This window comes from Pipra filicauda, unplaced genomic scaffold (assembly GCF_003945595.2).
Source record: "Pipra filicauda isolate LSUMZ 115617 unplaced genomic scaffold, ASM394559v2 scaffold45_size4122338_pilon, whole genome shotgun sequence".
NCBI lineage: Eukaryota > Metazoa > Chordata > Aves > Passeriformes > Pipridae > Pipra > Pipra filicauda.
In genome coordinates this window covers 231,554-252,202 of record NW_024104598.1, presented here as the reverse complement: position 1 = coordinate 252,202, position 20,649 = coordinate 231,554, and the positions used below count along the sequence as shown (strand labels likewise).

General features: G+C 50.0%; 1 protein-coding gene across 7 annotated transcripts; it reads right to left on the bottom strand.

The window, feature by feature from the left end:
- Positions 1 to 4,017: 4,017 nt before the first annotated feature.
- RAB3IL1 (RAB3A interacting protein like 1) lies at positions 4,018 to 19,799 on the bottom strand. Of its 7 annotated transcripts, none has more exons than XM_027728643.2 (11): positions 19,478 to 19,786; positions 14,861 to 15,095; positions 14,325 to 14,420; positions 12,752 to 12,829; positions 11,955 to 12,170; positions 10,544 to 10,666; positions 9,644 to 9,772; positions 9,442 to 9,554; positions 7,178 to 7,277; positions 6,297 to 6,363; positions 4,018 to 5,953 (listed from the first exon to the last, which is right to left on the bottom strand). In XM_027728643.2, the coding sequence occupies exons 1-11, from the start codon at positions 19,699 to 19,701 to the stop codon at positions 5,871 to 5,873; spliced, it is 1,464 nt and encodes a 487-aa protein (XP_027584444.1). In that variant the 5' UTR covers positions 19,702 to 19,786; the 3' UTR covers positions 4,018 to 5,870. The 7 variants fall into 7 exon arrangements, with proteins under 7 accessions (XP_027584444.1, XP_039241964.1, XP_039241966.1 ...); XM_039386030.1 differs by having other exon boundaries at positions 7,178 to 7,280; positions 19,478 to 19,785; XM_039386032.1 differs by lacking the exon at positions 19,478 to 19,786 and adding an exon at positions 18,222 to 18,588 and having other exon boundaries at positions 7,178 to 7,280.
- Positions 19,800 to 20,649: the final 850 nt, after the last annotated feature.

Below are 20,649 nucleotides of genomic sequence, written 5' to 3'. Positions count from 1 at the left end.
TTCCTCTGTTAATGTTCCTGTGTAGAAGAAGTTTTAGGACTAATGGAAGCCAGAGGTGCCAAGACTTTTGGGTGGATGCAACACTTCCCCTGTCCAAAAGCATCATGGGACCATTAGACAATTCCCAATGCTCCAATTCCCCCCAAGACAATATTTGTCACTGCCTTCAGTTTGACTGAAAGTTGGATTAGTGCTTCATTCCCTCTTTGTGGCTTTTGCCAGCTGGCATTGATGGCCTGACAAAGAGGAAGATCACCAAGGGCAACAGGGGAGTCACATCTTCCAGCCCCAGCTGCTGATGCAGAAAGAGCAAAGGTGCCTCTCAGTCGTGACCAACATACATGTCCGTCATCAGGAAGCATCTTAAATTGACTCTAAGGTGATTAACAGAGCAGAATTAGCCCAATGAGCCAGGGGAATTAAGGGCAGAGAGCTGTCCTTGAGCCAATATCCCATCTACATCTGCCAGAGGAAAGCCTGCAGTCCCAGAACTGGAGTGGAAGCAGAAATTAGAAACACGAACAAAGTCTTTGGTTAAAAAGCGCATGGGGTTCTGTGTGCCCATGTGAACCCCACTAAAAGCTCTGTAAGTAGCACAGGAATGAGTGCTGGAGTTTTCACTGCAAAGCTTCCTTTTCACAGCTCTCCTCTCTGAGACAGTCCCACAGGGAGCTGTTTTGGGACTTACTACTCCTGCACGAATGGCTGTGAATTCCTTTTCTGTCACTGCTGTTACTTGTAAGTAACGACATTTGTACCAGTGATTCAGCTGACGTCTTCTCCTTGTAGCCGACGTCTTCTCCTACAAGGGGAATCATTTCAAGTTTAAGGCAAAAGAAAGTTAAAGATTACCTTTTCCTTCCCAAACTTTCTCTGCTGTCTCTCTGCTCCATCATCTGAGGTAGTTCTGTCACATCTCCTGAGCCAAGGCACCACTGTGAGCTCAGATTTATCAGAGAATCACAGGATGGTTTGGGTTGGAAGGGACCTTAAAAATCTTCTAGTTCCAACTCCCTGCCATGGGCAGGAACACCTTCCACTAGACCAGGTTGTTTCAAGCCCTGTCCAAGCTGTCCTTGAACACTTCCAGGGATGGGGTAGCCACAGCTTCTCTGGGTAACCTGTGCCAGGGCCTCCCCACCCTCACAGGGAAAAATTTTTAACTAATATCTAATGTAAATCTATTATCTATTTAAATCTAAAATCTAATCTATTCAACTAAAGGTAATTCTATAACCCATTTCTCCCTTCACATCCAGCCCACAACTAGTCCTGGTCTCATTGTCTCCATGCTCCCTTTTCCTTCTAATCCACCCCCAAACAAGGTAAAATTCTCACTTCTCTCATCTTTGGGTTGTGCACCACACACCTGTCATCTCACTATTGCAGTTTATCCCCTGCAAATTCAGGGAAAAGCAGGGAATTACCCCGCTGGGGGCCTGTTCTGGCAATTCTCTGAGTCTTCTATAAATCAGCACAAAGTCCATCTGCCTCCACAGCCTGGCTCAAGTCAACCTTCCAGCTCAGCCCAATAACCCTCATACAAACATGGGAATATTGACATGATAAATAGCAAACCCCTTGGCTCCCAGCACCAGTGCCACCACAGGGATTGCTCCTGTTCGGAATGTGTTGCCTTGGCAGAGTTGACCAGCCCTCAGTGCCACGTGCACATTGAAAGTGCAGCCAGATTTGACTTTTCCTGGCAGGGCCACACTCCCTGAATGCCTGGAATTTCCCCATGGCTGACACAGTGCTGCCTATTCTGCAATAATTCCAGTTGCTTTGATAGATTCATCCTGCGGGAAGCTTTGAAACATCTGACTTTTTTGAGGCCAGCTGCTTATCTTCTCCCGCTTTTCTTGATTGCACCTGGAGCAAGCAAGCAAACAAAAAAAAAAATCTTTAATTTGTTGGTTCCTGGAAACACACAGCTCTGAGAGCATGTGGGGACAGCCTGACCGCTGAGCAAAGCCTGATTTACAGCCTTGAGCAAACCTGGAGGAACTCTGCAGGCAGGGGAAAAGACAGGACTAGCACACACAGGGAATTGCCAGGAGTAACCAATTCTCAAGGTCCCTTATCCTGCTTTCTCTCTTCTTGCCATACCAAGTCCCCTAAATTCTCCTCTTGTGTATTAACATCTAAATACTTAAAAGCACCTCATTGTGCACAACACTAACCTCCATCAGAGTGAGAAAACATCCATTTTCTCTCCCAAACTCTCACTTTATGACAGGGAAAAAGGATTTAGAAGGGAGAGGGGAATGAAAACTAAATCCTCTTTGATAGTTTTGCTCGTTGTCCTTCAGCTCCAGCTACAGAAAAGTTTCTGACAGCAATCCCTGCTGACACTACACCTGAAGACCAGCCAAACATTCCCAGTCTGTCACCTGGCCACCCTCATGGCTTTGCAACATTCCCCTTCAAGAAATCCAAATCCTTCCTTCCCACATCACAGACTTACACCCATCTAACACCAATTCCCATTTCCAGCAGCACAGGGAAGCTGTTTCCCTGTCAAGGGGCTGCAGGGGACAGGTCAGCAGGTGTGAGGGCTTCACTGAGGCAGAAGCCAGGAGGGGTCTGGAAATGCTCCGTTCCCACAGGGAGGGAGGATCAGGAGGGAGGACAGTCCTGTCTGGGCTGTCTGTGCCCTCTCGTGGCTGCCCGACCGCGCTGCACCACCAGATTCTTGTATTACTTTTGAATTTAAAATTATGTCTCTTTCTGGAGACTGCTCTCCCTCGGACCTGTAAGGGTTCTCCATATGTGGCAGCCCCTCCTTCTGGGCATTTGTTGGGCACTGAACTGCCTCCAGTGCCCTCCTCAAATGCCATCGTGGGAGTGTGAATCCAGCCAGTACAGACCTCACACACCCTCGCTGACGAGGGAAATCCGAGAGCAGCATGAGGTCAGCTCATCCCATCAGAGGGAGGCAATGCCCATGTTTACACAGGAATGTGAAGGGAAAAGGGTGACAGGGAGATTTAGGGGCTGAGCTTGGAGTGTGTCAGGGCACTCCGAGTAGGGAGGACACAGGACTCCAGTTCCTGCCTTTCCCATCATGTGAAGGTCATGGTGATGCTTCTGGCTGGCATAGCAACCCCCAGCGATGGGATCTCAGGGTGCATCCAAGCAGGAAAAAACAGCCAAGGCCTGGCCACCCCTCCTACAAGTTTACAGTAAAAAGCAGCTCCAGATCCCAGAACCACTATTCCATGGGGTCTAATCCCGTTTTCTGCTCTGGCTGTACCTCAGCTTGCTTTCCCAAAGGTCTTTGATGTTTTGCTTTTTCCTTCCACTGTCATCCCCAAGAGATGATGATGAGATCTTCCATGCTAATGTCCAGAGCTGAACACAGGAGGAGAGAAACCAGAGTGGCCTAAAATCTCTACCTGATGTTAGGAAAAGCAAGAGACTGCTTAGCCCTGCAAGGACAGAGGAAGAAAGATCCTTGAATTAACCAGCCTTCAGGACAGCAGCACATCCCGTGCAATGCTCCAAGCCAGCAAATTGAGCAGGAGAAACCTCAGCTTCCCTCACGAAAAACAGGGACCTGTCCTGTCATAAGTGTTACTTCCCTGTGAGGGCAGTGAGGCACTGGAACAGGCTCTCTGAGGATGCCCCATCTCTGGAAATCTTCAAGACCAGGTTGGACCGGGCTTGGAGCAACCTGAACTAGTGGAAGGTGTCCCTGCCCACGGCAGGGGGTTAGAACAAGATAAGCTTTAAGGTCCCTTCCAACCCAAACCATTCTGGGATTCTGTGAAGAAATGTTCATCCACCTGTGGGAAAAAACCCTTCCATTTGGCACGAAAACACTATCACTTATTCCCCTCATGAAGTCAGGGAGCAGCCAACTATGGGAGGGACACACTGATGAAAAAAAACATTAAAACCCAATCCAAGAGGTCACACAGGGGCCAGAGAAGCTCAAAGAATATCAGCCAAACTTCATTTTCTCTTGGCTATTGAGCACCCCAACCAACCCAATCCCTCAACCTCCAACCAGACTTTTAGAGGTTAATAGCAAATGTTTATTTTCCATTATTAAAGAGCAGGGTGCAACCATCCCGCAGTTAACGGAGTGACTTCATTTTCCTTTACAAATTGTTCTCTCTGCTTCATTTCAAATGTAAGACAACTTCACACATGGCATTTCTCCAATTCCTTTCATCTCAAAAGTGCTTTACAATGTGACACTGAGGGGAAGAAAAAAATCCCACAAACCAAAACATCTCCTACCTTGAGAGATCACCTCATTCCCAGCACTGCAATGCAGCCACATATTGTGCAATGTAGCAGCCAATGGCACAGGAAGACATGGAGAGATCAAAAGGTCAGGGGGGGCAGATAAAAGGGGAAATTCCAGGGATAGAATTTACCTGAGCTGAAATCTGCAGCTGGGGAAACCAAGGCTTTTGCCTTCCCTGTCTATTCCTCCATCCTCTGGACAAAACCACAGCAGCTCAGTTTGTGTCTTTAGTGGAATAAAACTGAGTTCTTACTGTAGCATCCCTCAGGAGAGGCTGAAAGTTCTGGAGCTGAGGATGGTGAGCTGGTGCTGGGCAGGGCGATGTGTCAGTCAGAGATGGAAACCCCAGGGTGGGTGGTGGCTGCTCCACAGACACTGAAAAAAAGGCTAAGTTGGCTACAAACCACTGTCACAGCTTTAACAAACCTGGGTCTGTGGCAGATCTGTGTGTTCCAACAGCTTTAGTGACATTCCTCCCTCCCAGCACAATTTGGAAGATGCAGGAACTGCAGCCACACCCCTCACATGCACACAAAGATGTCTCAATTCCCTCACTGGGGATGGCAGCCCAGGAGAAGCTGGGATTCCCACTGGAATGGGCATCTCTAGGTCTAGTGTAATAGGAGGGAGGAAATCTCTGGGCTTCAGGACTGCCCAGCCTGGGCATGCTCCTTCTGGGACATGAAGAACCCAACCTGGGCAAATGGATTCTACCTAAACAATGCAAACAGGACTGCCCAAAGCTCCCTCAGGATCAGGAACAGCTCCAGGGCATGTTTGTAGGTGAGGTTTGTGTTTAAGAGCACCAAGGCGGACTCCTACACCAAGAACTGTCACAGGGTCTGTAATAAGGTCTGCCTGTGACAACTGCAGCAGATTTCCCAGTCCAGGAGAAAACATCCTGCACTGACTGCAGCCAGCTGGGAGTTAGGGAATTTTCCTGCTCCCTTTGTTCTGCTGAAGGCCCCAGGTGCACAGCTCCAGCTATTCCCCAGCCTGGATAACCCAGAGTCAAACAGCAAGCTAAAAAGAGGAACAATTCCTTCTTTGTGACTCCGTTGGCAGAAAGCTTCTCTCACAGGCTCCTTTAAAAGGAACAAGGAAGTACTTGGAAACAAACTGTTCATGGCTCTCCGTAAGATTATTGTGCTCTGCTGGCATTTTCTGGGCTGTTATGGGAGTATGGTCAGCAGGACCTCGGAGTACCCCCAAAAAACGAGTGGGGCACGGGGACAGACAGCCAGCATCTGTCCTGACAGACTGGCTTACAGGGAAGGTCCAGAATTCCTGCCCTCCTCAGAAAATGCCAAAGAAGACTGCATATAAAAACAAAAGTTTAAAAAAATGGATATACACTGCGTATAGGAGACTCCAAAGTCTATAGATGGTCACCTCAGAGCAGCCAGGGCCAGCCCAGCTCCGAGGGGACAGCGTGGAAGCTGCATTCCAGTCACAGTTGGAGCAGTTGGACAGCTGAAGGTGGAAGTTGTGCTTCTTGGTCAGCTTCAGGCAGAGAGAGGGCGGGGAAGGAAAAAGGCCCATTGCAGGGCAGGTACTGCACTCACAAAGCCCTTCATACTGGAGCAGTTTCCTTCCATGCTCAGGCCTCTGCTTACATCTCACTGGGATAAAATCCAAGTTTGGCCAGGGACATCTCCCTCCGGAGCCGCATGACCTCCCAGTACATCAGCTCCACTGCAAAGCAAAAGGGTGTGGGGAAGAGAAGGGAAAAAACAACCAAAAATCAGTAAGCAAGGCACAGCTGGACACTACCTCCCAGTGCAGCCCAGCCAGGCTCCTTCCCAAAGTCAGGGAAGCAGGACATGCCCATCAGGTCACCATTCATCAGTACCACCCCAGGGCAAAGCTCCCAGGAACTGGTGCTTTGCTTCCTTCCCTCATGTTTTTCTTTTGTCATTTAACTGCTTCTCAAAGACACAGGGAGTTGAGGGGACCCTGAGCTGGCCCCACTCCTGTCATTTGGAATAGCACCTCTTAATTCCTCCACAGAAAGCATCCCACTGGAACCAGCTCTTACCATCCTGCCTCACCAAGCCTTGCTGGATATAGCGGATATATGTGAAGAAGTTGCAGACTGCTGTGATCTGAGAGAGAGAGGAAAAGAGAAAAATCAGGAATTAGCTCCAGAATTGCTCTGCCAAAAGGCCTGCCCTGCACTCAGCAGCAGAGCTCAGTGTTCAGCATCAGAGAAATAGTCCCACATATCACCAGGTAGGATGAAAGCTGGTTAAAAATAAAATTTAAAAAAACCATCTGGGTATCTTCCATCCCATCCCTAGACATTACATTATCCATGAGACACAACATGGAACAACTCCAATCTACTGCAGATTTGAGACACTGCTTTGGGGCAAGTGACACAAATGAGTCAAGTCTGTGCACAAAAAACAACTTTTTGTATCCAAAATGGTCACATGTTTCAGGATCAGCTCTTGTGATATGCAGCTCAGGAAAGAATAAACTTCTAAAATGTTCCATTGAATCAAAGCCCCAACAGCAACATTAATAAATTATCCACCTTTTGCCTTCCCTCCACAGAAAGAACAACTTGTTCTCACAACCACCCGAGTCATGGATCTGACTGGAACAGTAAGAGCATTTAAAGAGCAGAAAATTACTGTATTTTACAAAGGGGAATTAAATAATAATAAAGCCAAAAAAACAAAGTCCTGTACAGAATGAAACCATGGAAAGTGAACACACTGAGGGCTGTCTGAAAGCATAAGCAAGGCTGGATCTGCACCCTAATTATAAACCAAGAGCCACCCTGAGCTCAGGAACAAACTCAAATCCCACAGGTCTTCCTTAAGTTGAAGGCTGACCCTCAAGAGCTCCTACATCTCAGGGTATGGAACAATTTTGGAGGGTCAAGGCACCCTGGGAAGGTAAAGGACTCACCCTGGCCCTGCAGGAAGGTGAAATGTAGTAGTAATTCCCAGAATCCCCCAGCATGATCCGGTGCTTGCAGGTCCTGGGGAGGCCACTTAGAGCACATTTCCTGCTGGGAAAGGAAAAAACACTTCAACAATCCAGTGGCATAGCAGAGATCAGGAATTTAGGAATCTCAAGAGGTGGAAGGGGGAGCTCAGAAGCCGGATCTGGGTCAGTCAGCATGAAAAAAACCCCATGGCTGATAGAGCCTTTTGCTCCTAAAAGATTCCATAAGTGGCAAGTTAGGAGAGTTAAATATCTGGAATCATGAATTATTCCATATCCAAATACACCAAGCTGTACCCTTTCCCTGGCACAGAGCCCAGGAGAAAGCTACAGAAAACAGAGTGTAATGTCATCTGGTCCCTGCATATCTCCTCCACATTCCAGGGAAGACTCAGGTGTATCAGCTTTCCTGCTGGGATGCAAACATGCTGGCTGGACATCAAACCTGGCCTCAAAACTGGTAAATCCAGCATTAGAGCAGAATTTGCTCATGCTGAGAACTCAAAACAAGCCACACGGCTCTGGATGAGGCTTGCAATCCGTAAGGACAAGCCGATCCCTTCTTGGGCAGACAGCGAAGAAGCTTGGCTTCACAATTTTAGGATTTCACTCAGAGCGACAAAACCAGTCTTTTCAAAACAGTCAACGGCCTCTCTTTTCCTGCCATTTTTTCTGTTATTTCTTCTATTATGGTTTCCATCACCAGCCAGTTGCCTTTCCTTTATCCTCACTTTAAGCAGTAAAGCAGAATTTTCTATTGCATAGTTATCACCACATTCCTCAGAGGCTCAGTTCCTGCATGTGGAAAGAGCAACATCACTCCCCAGCTGCAAAAAACTGCTCTGGGAGCCATGGAAGGCGCCAACAGATGGGAGCAGATGTTTCAAGGAGATTCTGAGCATGTCTCTGGGCTTGTTTTCCACTGCTATCAAGGCAAATATTAGCCAAGAGTGGAAGCATGGGCTGTAGGAGTCCACATGCAAGGAGAAGCAATCACTGACCAAATATTAACACAACTTAAGGAGATTAAATTCTCAGGAAGTGTAGGATGACCAATAACAAGATATTTTTAAGTCACAAAATTGAACATTGGAGCACATAGAAAAAAGAGACTCTTGGTGACTTGGTGTAACTACAGCTGTCACAACCATATTTAGAGGTAACCAAAAATGCCACAAAAATCAGTGTTTTACACCTGGGAAACAAAAGTAAACAAATTCCTTTTGGATTTTTTTTATTGCCAATAGCAAAACTCCTCACCATCCTACCTGGAAATTAAACAGGTTAAAGAGTTAGCTCAGTTCAGCTCGAGCCTCCAAGCTGCTATATTGCACTTTGATCACTGGCTAAACAATAAATGCTTCACTTACGTTACAATTTGTGACCGGAACCCACTGTGAAGACAAAAAAAAAAAACGCAAAAGGAAAGTGATAAGGATAAAGACAGGATGGGTTGTTCTCGGAGCAATTTGCCTAGAGATGGCAGAAAATGCAGGAGCGTGGTAGGAAACCTGTGTTTGCCCTCACAGGGACACTTTAGGGGGTGCTCTGCTTGAAGGTAAGGGAGGGAAGGACAGAGAAAGGGAGCCCTGATGGAACTTGAATTCATCAGCTGAATAAAAACCTCTCCTTCATCTGGAATACCATGTCATTTCTGCTAGTGCCTCTTCCTTGAGGTGATCCCAAGCTGTTTGTCACAGCAGATACAGTCACACAAGCTCTGAAGCAGCTGCAGCCCCAATTCTGGTGGCAAGGTGACAGCATCAGGTGGTAAAGATGATGTGCAGCAAAAGGAGATCTCTTCTGACCTAGGCTCAAACCCCCCAGCAAGGTCAGGATGCAAGGTGAGCTCAAACCTCACAAGATGCAAGAATGCAGCTCTGATTTAACCCTTTGACTCCTGGTTATGCACAAACACCTTCAGAGAACATAAACAAATTGCTGCCTCAAGGCAAGGGAAAAAAACCCATCCCCCGGTCAAGGGCACTAACATGTCACAGGTTATCCCAAAAACCAGCCAACAGCTCATCTGCTGAGCTAAGCTCATTCCTCTTCTCAGGCAGAGCAGAGCTAAATTCCAACTGCTCACAAGCCTGGAGAACACTCAGCTGAGCCCTTTGAACTGTTCACCTCAGCGACTGAGCGAGGCCCGGCCAAACTCCACGGCACGGGACAAACCGACCAACAGCAAGGAGGGGACAAAAGACGGTAAACACGGTCCTTACTTTGGCCCACCACACTCTTCTGCTGCCACCTTCACCACAGGGAGCGTCTGAGAAGCCACTGGCTCGATGGTGAGGGTGTTCTGCTCCACAGCCACTCGCACCAGCTCCGACAGCTGCGGCAAACAGAAGGGAGAGCGGGTACGAACGTGCCAAGGTCACCTCCACAAAGGTGACCCTCTGGAGCTGCTTTTCCAGCACTCACCTCCTGCTTAGTAAAGTCCAGACAAGGTCCTATGTCTTCTCGATAAATCCTGTCCAGGAAGGAGCAGGATTTATCCAAAGTTGGAGATTCCTTCCAGGCCTCGAACTCAGCAAATAAGATGGAGTCGACCTGCAGCAAGTGTCCAAGAGGAAAGGGAAGTGGCAGGGTGGTCACAAGAAAAGATTTCATATCAGAAGGTAAATGCTACTGTGCAGGTAACCGCACTGCAAAACATCTCCTTTGGCATCTAGAGAGGTTCAGACACCACGGAAGTGTCTGAGAGAAGCTGCCTTGCCTCTCATCTCCCACCCGCCAGCAGTTCTGTAACAGTTCTGAGCCACAGCCATCCTGGGCTTATTGTGCCAGAAACCTGCAGGTACCTCTCTATCCCATCTTCCTCCAGCACCCGTGATGCAGGAAAAGCCACCACACAACCACTGAACAGACCAAGTTCCCACTCAACCCATGTCAGGAATGATGAGAGCAGCTGAGTGGCAAAGCACAGTGGCAATGGGAGACTTTGGGACCTGGCATTTAAATCCCAGATGGATCATTAGCCAAACCACCAACTTGACCGACAGGGCATCTCCTACAAGCCCAGCAAATTATGTTAAAGCTGCTGAAAGAAAACAATAAAACTAAAGAAACCCTGCTGAGCAACACAAAGCACATGAGTGAACACAGCCGGGAAAGTCTGGATTCCAGCACACTCCCTCTGTGCCATGGAGACTGCTCACCTGGGACCAGGAACAGCTTCAGAGCCACAAGATGGAAAAACAAATGGAGAAAAACAAAACAAAAGGAAAAAAAATGGAGGTTAGCATAAAAGGGAGCTGGAACTAAAAGGCTGGAAGCATGAGAGGTAGCTGGGTCCCACCTATCCCCAGAAAGGTTGGTTACCTGCCGTGAGGAGGAGGAGGAAGCATCTGCTCCCAAGGCCTGCCAGCCTGGCTCATAGGTGATGTGGATGGCCTTCCCAGGGAGGATGCAAAGGAGCAAGGAGAGGAGAGCAGGGAACCCAGACTTGGAGGGCAGAGGGAGAGACAGACAGTGAAGGAAAAGGTTTAGAGTGAGACAGGTAAGAAGGGAGGTAAAAACATGAGGTAAAACAGGAGATAGGAAGAAAGGCTCAAGTCCTGCCCTTCAGGAACTGAGCATGCTGCTCAAGGCATCACAGGGACACAAGTCACACCTTTAGATTTTAGCTTAGGGTGCAAAAAGGGAACAGATATTGCCATTTTTAGGCTCAATTTAGGATGGGACACATCTTTTTCATAGGGCACCAACCCTCTGAACGCCAGACTCCTTTTTATCACCTCTCACATAGGCCATTAAAGAATCTGAGAGACAAAGAAACCACCCCATCCTTGATACAGAACATTATTAGTCACTTTGGAAGCTGAGCCCTGAGATTTTAGACCCCAAGATATCTGCACCCTGTGGAAGTTGCCTCCATGATGAAATGACAGGTCCAGATCTTAAACAAACAAGTCCTTGGTGTTTCCTCAACAATTCTTCATGACAGAGGCAGCAAAAAAATCACCAGTGAGATATATTCCCCCACCACATTCTCACTCATTTTCATTCTTCCTGACCAAGTACCATAAGTTGCCTCCTTTTTGCTCCCCAGGACAGCTGTGTACACATCTGGCTAGTGGGAAATTCCCAGAAGGAAAGATCCTGGTAGCAGGAAGAAGTGTTACACTCCTGGTCACATTAGGTTTGGGGGGGGCGCTATCGAAGGATCACCTTAATTAAACAGGGCTTGTTTGGAAGTTATTCACAATGCTTTGGATGCTTCTCTGCCCAGCTCCTTCCAGTGAGGAAGGAATTAAATATAATTAAATATATACTCTGCAAAGAGGGAGAACAGTGCCATGCCCAAGAACACAGGACAAGTGAGAGGCTACTAGCTGATGGAGGTGTCCTGGTGTCCAAGCCAAACTGAGTAGGAAGAAGAACCACCACCATCTCATGCCAGAACAGGCTATGGACTCATCTGCCAAGGTGCAGAAAACCACTGGCTTCTGCTCAGCAACTCACAGCACTGGTACCTCTTGGATCTGCCCATGTCCCCCAGAGATCCCTCAACTGCTGTTGTCCTGACACAGCCTCCAACACGCCTCCCAAAGAGGAAACACCCACAAAAGGAAACCCACCACAGCCTGCCTCAGCAAAAATTTAGGGAACAAGGCATGTTACCACACAAACAGCTTCTTCCAACACTGAAACCACAGATCTCTCCAGGAAGCCCCTGAGCACAGTGCCAGCAGTGGCTCTGAGGCCGATTCAGCGAGTGGCCCTCACCCACCTCTCTGCACTCCCGAGTGACTGGCTCTGGAGACACATTCTGTCTGGCAGCTGAGACCATGGCACTGCTGGTGCTTTTGTTTCGCCCATGGCCCTTCCTGAAGCCGGCTTTGGAAGGGCTCTGGAGCTGAGGGTGCAGCTCCCGGTTGGGGGAGGAAGGTGTGGACGTGATCACCAGCGTCTTCAGAGCTGTCACCTCTGCCTGCAGCATGTCAATCTGAGGAGACCAGGTAGAGTCAACACCTGCTGAACTCAAGTTTGCTGCATCCCATCACATATTGAAGCCACAGAGAACCAGCTACAAGCCCAGCCATGAAGCTTCTCCCCATCCCTCCCAGTGTCCAGCACCACCCAGAATTTTAAACAAACAGCAGCTATTTGGGATCCCATCCCTCTGCCCCTTTAGTCAGCACATTTTGCCCCAGGCTCTTTTCAGACCCAATAACCCCAAAGAAACTTCTCTCTTGAGTTAAGCAACGTTGTGATTCAGCCCTGCCAGGAAATTCCAATGCCCCAGGTCCCTGCTCTATCCATTCCCACAGCTGTGACGATTAAACAGCTTATCAGTTCCCTGTGGTTTCCCTGGCATCCATTTCCCAAAAAGGAGCTAGATCAGGAACAGACTGCAAGGATCCCTCTTTCCCCTCATTCTAGTCCCTTTCCAGTGTCTGCTGCAAAGGGAGAAGAGCAAATGCAAGCACTTTACTCTCCTCCAGCCAACAAGCAGCACTGTGGCCAGTCTGGGCAGTGATGCCACCAGGCTACCCCAAAAATCAAGTCCCAGAGAGCAGTTCTCACCTTGCCCCGGGCCTCCCTCAGCTGTTTCTCTGCTGCAGCCTGTTTAGTGTTGGCTTCTCTCACCATCTTGTGGGCTTCCTGCACCAGAGAGAATTTAGTCTGCTTGTTACACAAAGCCACCAAGGCAGGTCACAGCTATGCCATATCACATGATCCAGGCAAGCAAGCAAGGGGACAGCCATCCCTGCCACATCCAAGGGATTTGTTCTGCAAGCTGTGAAGTGTCTTCCCCCAGAATTTCCCGGAGAATGCTCCCAGTGCCAGAGCCTGGAGTGCATCCCCTGCTAAGGAGTGTAATCAGTTAAACTAAAGCATTTAGCTGACTAGTCCAAGGTCATCTCTCTCACTGATAGGGGCTGCTTGAAGAATGTCAGAAGCAAGGGCCTGCCCTTCCTTGCCCTTGGGAGTTGCTTAAAGCTGAGGCTTTAACATGAACACTCAGCTGTGTTGCTATGGGTGCTGTGGCAGGGGCTGTGGGTGCCCCTATTCCAACATCTCTGACTCCAGCCTCCCCTCAGCTTGGCTTCCTGGCTTGACCCCAGTCACTGCAGCTCTGCTGGTTGATCACTAAACCTATTTCTGCCCCTGCCCTGCTGTCTGTGACACTGATCCTGATCCAGACCTGCTTCTCCACATCTTGGTGAGGTCACTGCTCCTGCCTGGGTTGTCACTGCACTTTGCTCCCACTTCCCTTGTGGAGTAGCCAGTCCTCACTGCTCCAGGCACGGCTGGGACACAGCAGGACATGGAGCTAAGGTGGGGGCCAAATGGTAGAAACTGGCTTAAAAGGCTCTCCCACAGAAAGAGGGGAGTGGGATGAATCCCACCTGGGTCCCCCCTGCAGCACTGTCTGGAAGCAGAGTCTGGCCAAGGCCACCAAAGGAAGGGAACAGCCCTTGGCTTTATTATCTCCAAGATCATCCTGAGCTCAGGTAGCCAAAATTTCAAGGGGGAGTTGCTCTCTTGGCCCTCATATCCCTGTGTGTCAAAGGTACAGATGGGCTCTGGCTTTCCTCACTATCTAGACAGATCCAGACATAAGAGCTGCTGGTAAATGGGATTTTGCCAGGACAGACCTTGGCAAGAATCACATTACAAAAAAACAAAACAAAACAAAAAGCACCACAACTGACAGGTCTTCTGGACACTCATTGGAGCAGAATGTGTGAGGACATCTAGCCTGTTCCCACCCCCAGCAAGGGCTGAGACAAGCCAGGGAATCATCTCTATTCTGCAGTAGCTGCCCAGCAGGTATGGAGAGGGACATGGAGAGGGACAGGGAGCTGTGCCTGGCTCCAGCTCCAGGCATCCCCACATCTGGTTTTGTCACCATAACTACTATGCTCTTTATACCACCCCACAGCTGCCAGAAGGGGCAAGAAACACCTGTTAAATGCTCCCCAGGAGCTTGTTCTGAGGCTCTGCCTGCAGCACTGCCCAGCTCTGCTTCTCCAAGTGGGAAAGAATAGGGGAAAGGAAGAAACTGTAGGAGGACACAGCTGGAAGTTCAGTGAAAGCCTGTCTTAAAGGGGCTGGATGCAAGCTTAGGGTAAGAAAAGGAAGAGGGTGGTACCTCAAATAGGCTGGCTGTTAACTCCTCCAGTTCCTGCTCCAGTTGTTCCCTGACTTTTGACAATCTTTCACATTCTTTGTCCTTCAGCTTCAGCTCCTGTTGAGGAAATGGAGAAGGACACATCAGCCCACAGCAGATCCCAGGAGTGCTGATGCCCTGCCCTGTCAATCACAACCCTTCCTCCCCACCATGACACAGATCCACGATCCCAGATTCCTGTCACTAAACTCTGCGCCAAAGGCACCCTCCCTCCACAAGTTGTAGCAGGATTTTCAGGCTCATTTCAGGAATAGCTCATTTGTCATCAGCAAGGAGGCTCCCAGTTAAGCACTGCCTTGAGCTGCTTCCTGCAGTAGGTTTCCAGGATTAATTTGGATATTGGCACATCCAGCAACTGATGTCCTGCTCCAAAGCACTTTATGGCCACCTCAGCTCAGTCTCTCTCCTCTTCTGCCTGCTCCAGACTCCTAAAACACCTCTAGGAAAACTCCTACTGCTCCAATCCATGCTGCCATCCCCAGGTGTTCTCCCTTTACCTTCTGTGCTTTGTGCAGCTCATCCTTCAGGAACTCAGACCCCTTTTCACGGATCTCCACCGAAGAGCTGCGCAGGCGCGACACGTTGAGCTGCTCGGTGGACTGGGTCTCACCCACACCTCCAGCATCCTGGCATCCCGTCTCCAGCTCCTCCTTGTTGCCTTTGGATGGCATTAGTGGCTTCCAGTGCCCCACAGCAGGTTGCTTCTGGCTCTCTTCCTCAAAACTGACCTGGCTGTGGGGTGACAGCACAGAGAAACTTCTCAACCGGTGTGTCCCAGAGAGGACACTCAGGATAAAGCAGGAGAACTAAAGACAGCTGTTCCAGGAATCCTGTTCTCACCTGGATTCCAAGAGAAACACACTGCAGCTGCCTTGTTTAGGACCCTGGTACTCACCCAGCAGACCCAACTTCAGACACTGCTTCCCTAGCTGAAGGAAAGTAGGAAAAAAAAGGAACACAGCTCTCCCATTTCCAGTGTACAGACCCTAATCCCCTCTGCTGCCAACCCAGCCTTCCCCTACCCCTACTTCCCACCAAAAGCCTCCACAGAGCCACCTAAACCAGTGCATTCAGTGGGCTGAAGCCCTGTTTTTTAGTTTCAGTGGCTGGCAAGTGGAGATGTACCGGAAAGAAGAAACCAGAAGAGCCACCCAGGAGACTGTTCCCCAGCAGCACTTGTGCAACTCCCAAATTAACACAGATGCTGGAGAGGCTGATGGATTTAGCTGGCTTTGCTGAGGTTTTAGGAGAGGAAAACCTCATTAATGCCTGCATGACAGGGCACTGCAGTCACCCCGGGGTATGCATCTCCCTTTCTTTGTGCATCAAAGTGCCCTCACGTGGTTGCTCGCCGTTTGAAGGCAATGGGAGTGTGTCCAAGCCTTGCACACATGGAAGTTTTCTATCATGCCCAGCCACCCAGCAGGACACACACACTGCCCTGCAGATTAACCTGCTGCTGGTTATCTCTGGGTCACAAGCCTTGGCTGAGCTCCGGTGCCCAAGCCCTCTGCCCACACTCCTACTGCTTCTTGCCCGCTGCCTTCTCCTTCAGAGAAGCCACCACCTCCTTTGGTTTGGTTCACTTTCTCTTTTTCCCTTTTCCCAATCTGCTTTCCTCTCCTGAACTTGCTCTTCCTCCTGCATTCCAGCCAGGACATACTCTTCCCTCTGATCCGACTCCAGCCCAATACTGCACAACACAGCACAGGCTGGGCTTATCTCCTCAGCCATGTGCTCCTCGAAAATAGCCTTGTTCTCCCTCAAACACAGAAAGCAGCCAAAACACAAGGCCCAACCATCCTTTTCACCCAGCCTCAGTGTCCCACCACCTTTTCTACTCAGATTTCTCTCTGTTTGTGCCCACTCCAACTCTGTCTATGAGCAACAGCTGCCCACAGTCATTTTCCAAAGAGGGAAAGAAGCAGCAGGTACCAGCTAAATCAGTTCAGGTACCACAAGAAAGCATGTGGAAAAGTACATATACAGAACTCTCTAAACCCTTGGAAGACAAAGAGCACAGGATCTGCAAGACAGTGGATGACAACAGGATCATCCCTGCTGCCATGCCATGCCAACTGGATGGCATCTGGGCAACAGAACTCGGGGAGGGGGGCATCAGGTTGGTATCAGATTTTGCTGACCTCTCTGTCAAGCAAGTACATGTGAAAGCACCACAAATATGATCATAGTGCAGAAATTAACTAGTGTCCCACTGACTTCACCTGGTTTTACCGACCATTTCCTGAGGAGATCTAGAAAGGGAGGCTCACCCTGGTGATAAGACTAAATTTTCTGCAATGGATTTGCCATGGGAACCATGCCAAGCAGAAAGGTCTGTCCAGCAGATACACCAGTTCTCAGATGGCACAGGGGAAGTCCTCTCTGCTTTGGACTTTTGGGATGAGACAGGGTAAACTGCAGAAAAGAGACCTCTCCAGGTATTCCTGCATTAGAGGAAACAGAGCAGAAGGGACCCAGCCAGTCCCAGCACCTCCAGCTTCTGTGAGCAGAGCACAAAAATCAGAGCACGGAGGAAAAGCAAGATTCAGAACCAAGCAGCTACTAAAAAAATAATAAAGAAGCAGCAGAGAAAAGGGCATTTCAACAGTCCACTAAACTACTCATGCAGTCAATCAAACCCACAGGAAGAAAAAAACAATGTTGTTTCTTTATGACTCTCAAACTCTCACATGAAAGCTGCCTTGGGAAACAGATATTTCAGCACATTTCCACACACTACAGAAGAAAACTGGAGGATATGGAAGAATGAAACAGTCCCACCCACACCCTGTAATGCCAAAAACATATCCTGAAAAACCATCTGTGATAGCTCATTCTCCACACTGCGCAAACAGAATCCTCACGGAAGCCTTGGCTATGCTGGATCTCCATTGTCCAGGTGGGGCTCTGAAATCCAGCCCACAGAGACCAAAAGACCACCACATACACTCGCTCTCTCTTGCTGACTGGTAGCTGTCTTTCTTGGAAAAACGGATCATATTATATAAGTCCCACACTGACACAAGAAGTACAAACTTACATAGGAAAAAAAAATTCACAACACCCCACAACCTTCTAAAATTGGTTTCTGTAGAAAAAGCAAAAAAATGTGCAAGATCTGCACTTTTTCCAGCGGGCCCCACATGTTTCCTGCACTGCTGATCCAAGAGGGTTATTTCCCGTACAAGCAAGCCTCTGGCTCCCTCCAGGTTAAACTCTTACCCGCGGGTTTGGGAGGAGGACCCGACTTTTCCATCCCGCCGGGACAGATGCCTGACTGGCACCGTGTTCATCATCACAGGCTGGCATCTGTCCAGAGCCCGTGGCTGCTCAGTATCATCCCTCAAAAGCTTTGGCAAAGCATCTGGTCATGTTTCATTATATTATTATATTATAGCAGAACACACAACTGCAGTTTCTTGTCTTTGCCTCAGCAACGACCCTGTTGTGCCTTATGTCTGGGGGTGCTGGTGCCGCACGGCGTCTCCTCATTCCATCTCCTTAGTTAGCTTCCACACAACTCTTTCCACAAGTTGCCCAGAGAAGCTGTGGCTGCTCCATCTCTGGAAGTGTCCAAAGCCAGGTTGGACGGGGCTTGGAGCAACCTGGTCTAGTGGAAGGTGCCCCTGCCCATGACAGGGGCTTAGACTAGATCAATCTTTAAGATCCCTTCCAACCCAAACCATTCTGGGATTCTACGAATCCTACGAAACACCCGCAGCGCCCTGAGCGCTGGTGGAGCCGGGGGGCTCCGGGCAGCAGGGACACAAGGTGTGAGTACCGAAACCACCAAACCCCGTGGAAGCCCGAGGGGCACAGGCACCCCCCTAAGCCCCCGATCCCCCCCGCACCTACCCCCGCAACATCGCCGGGTCCCTGACGCTGATGGGGCTCACGGCGGAGGGGCGCCCGCCGCCCCCCCCATGCCCGGAGGAGCCGCAGCTGGAGCGGGAGCCGCGCCCGGAGAAGCCGGAGCCGCAGCCGGAGCGGGAGTCCTTCCCGGAGGAGCCGCAGCCGGATGAAGAGTCGGAGCGGTTCCTGGAGGAAGGGGAGCCGTTCCCGGAGCAGATCCCGGAGGAAGCCGCGCTGGAACCGGAGCGGATCCCGGAGGAGCCGCAGCCCCACCACCGCCCACGTGATGCCGGCGCGGCTGCGCCCTGAGCCCGCCGGGGCCCCGGAGGGTCGCTTGGCGAGCAGCGGCACGGGTAAAACGGGCTGGAATCGCGGGAATTAGGGTGGTTTGTTACCGATCACATCAGTGCAGGGCAGTGAGACGCGAAAATTAAATCTTAAACAGCCGTTCCTCTGCCCTTCTCTTCTTCCCCGGCTCAGATTCGCGCCTGGTTTCCTCTGCCTCCTTCCACACGGGGCTGCGGTCAGCTCTCTCCTGCTCCTTCTTGCTCAGAAGGATTCGTCACACTTTTCCCCTGCTCCAGCATGGGGTCCCTCCCAGGGGAGACAATCCTCCGTGGACTCCAACGTGAGTTATTCACGGAGTGCTCCCGCGTGGGTCACTTCCACGGAGTGCAGTCCCTTAGGGACGGGCTGATCCAGAGTGGGATCCTTCCACGGGGACCACCTCTGGCTGCAATTGCTCCCATGCAATAGCTTTTGTCTCCCTTCTTAAATATATTATTCCAGAGGTGCTCCCACTGTCGCTGATGGGCTCAGGCAGGTCCATCTTGAGCCAGCTGGGAATGGCTCCATCGGACATAGGTAAGCTTCCAGCAGCTTCTCACAGAAGCCACCCCTGTAACTCTCCCACTACCAAAACTGTGCCCCCCAAACCCCAACACACTGAGGAAGTCAGGGATAATATGCAGGAAGCTGAAAGGATGGGGGAAACCTGGCTGGGGGAAGAAAGGCCACTGATTGTCCAGGATTTTTAAACTTGGCATTCAAGGAGAGCACAGGGCTGGGAACAAAACAGGCAAACCACTCCTGCTATTACCCCAGTCCCAACAGCAGATCCCACACCCACCTCTGAATTGACAGCACTGAAATTTTGGTGAGTGTCTCCACTCAACCAAAAACTGCCCCTGCCCTTGCAGGCCACCCTAAGAGGATGTTTTCCAGATCGATCCTTCCCCACATTTCCCATCACATCCTACCTTGCCATTGCCCAGGGCTTCCCTCCAGGCAGCCGTATCCCCTCAGAGCCTTCACGTGCTCCTGCCTTGCTCTCCATTTGCCCATCCTCTACCTCACTGCCAGACCCAAGGCCAAAGGCTGGTGAGTCAGACATGGTGATCCATGTATCCATTGCAGAATGCTGCTGTGGATACCACGTAGGGAGCACTTCTCTGTCCCAGCATCTCCTGGATGTCCCTGTCATCTGCAGCCCTGCCCTGCCTCATGGCCAGGATCCATGGTGACAGCACAGGCCAGCCTCATGCTCTGAAGTCTGGGAACGGAGTGTTCGGGACGTTTGTGTCTGTTTGTGTCACTGGCTGTAACCTTTGTTATCTTCAGGGAGCTTTTGGGAGGAGGGGAAAGATCTTCAGCTTTCCAAGGCAGCACCATAAGTAATTAGTCTTTGTAATTATTAACTCCCAAGGCTTGGCTGGCAGGGACGGAGGGTCCTCAGATTAGAAGGGTAGAACCGATTCCAGGAGCCAACAAAGGCAGGAAGGATGAGAACTGATAGTGCAGACAGGAAGCATTGAGGGGATGTGCTGAAGATTCTGAATCCCAGCCACTTGCAGAAGTTAACTTTTCATAGGGGGAGAGTGGCATGTGCTTCCCTCTTCTTCCTAGAAGGAAAGGGGAAAACCAGATGCAGGCTGGGAAGAGAAGGAGGAATGGGGATTATTTTAGAGCTTGGAAAGCAGGACTACGCCCCAGACCCAGCAAACCCAAACCGGATGTTATTGCCATGAAAAGGAGAATGAAATGGCCTCAAACTCCAGCTCCTTCCAGCCCCTCCTTGCTGGCTCAGATGCTGTGCTGATGTTTGCTCAGCTGGCTGCAAGGCTTTCAGCAAGGGCTTTCTGGGATTTCTGGCTCTAAGATCCCTGATTTCCAGGACCAATACATTTGGTCCTCCCTTTGGAGCCTAATCCCTGCCACAGAACCTATGGCAAGAGAAAGGGGATCTTGCTAAGGACCTTTCCCTCCTTTTCATGCTGTGCAAACTGAACTATGCAACATCGGAGAGGGAGATTTGTCACCCTCCAAGCCCCTAAAAACAAAATGCAGAGGGTAAGATGGAGATTAGCACTCGGGTCTCAGGGAGGTGCAGAGCTTGGCACCCACAGCTCTCAGAGCCCCCCAGGATGGCACA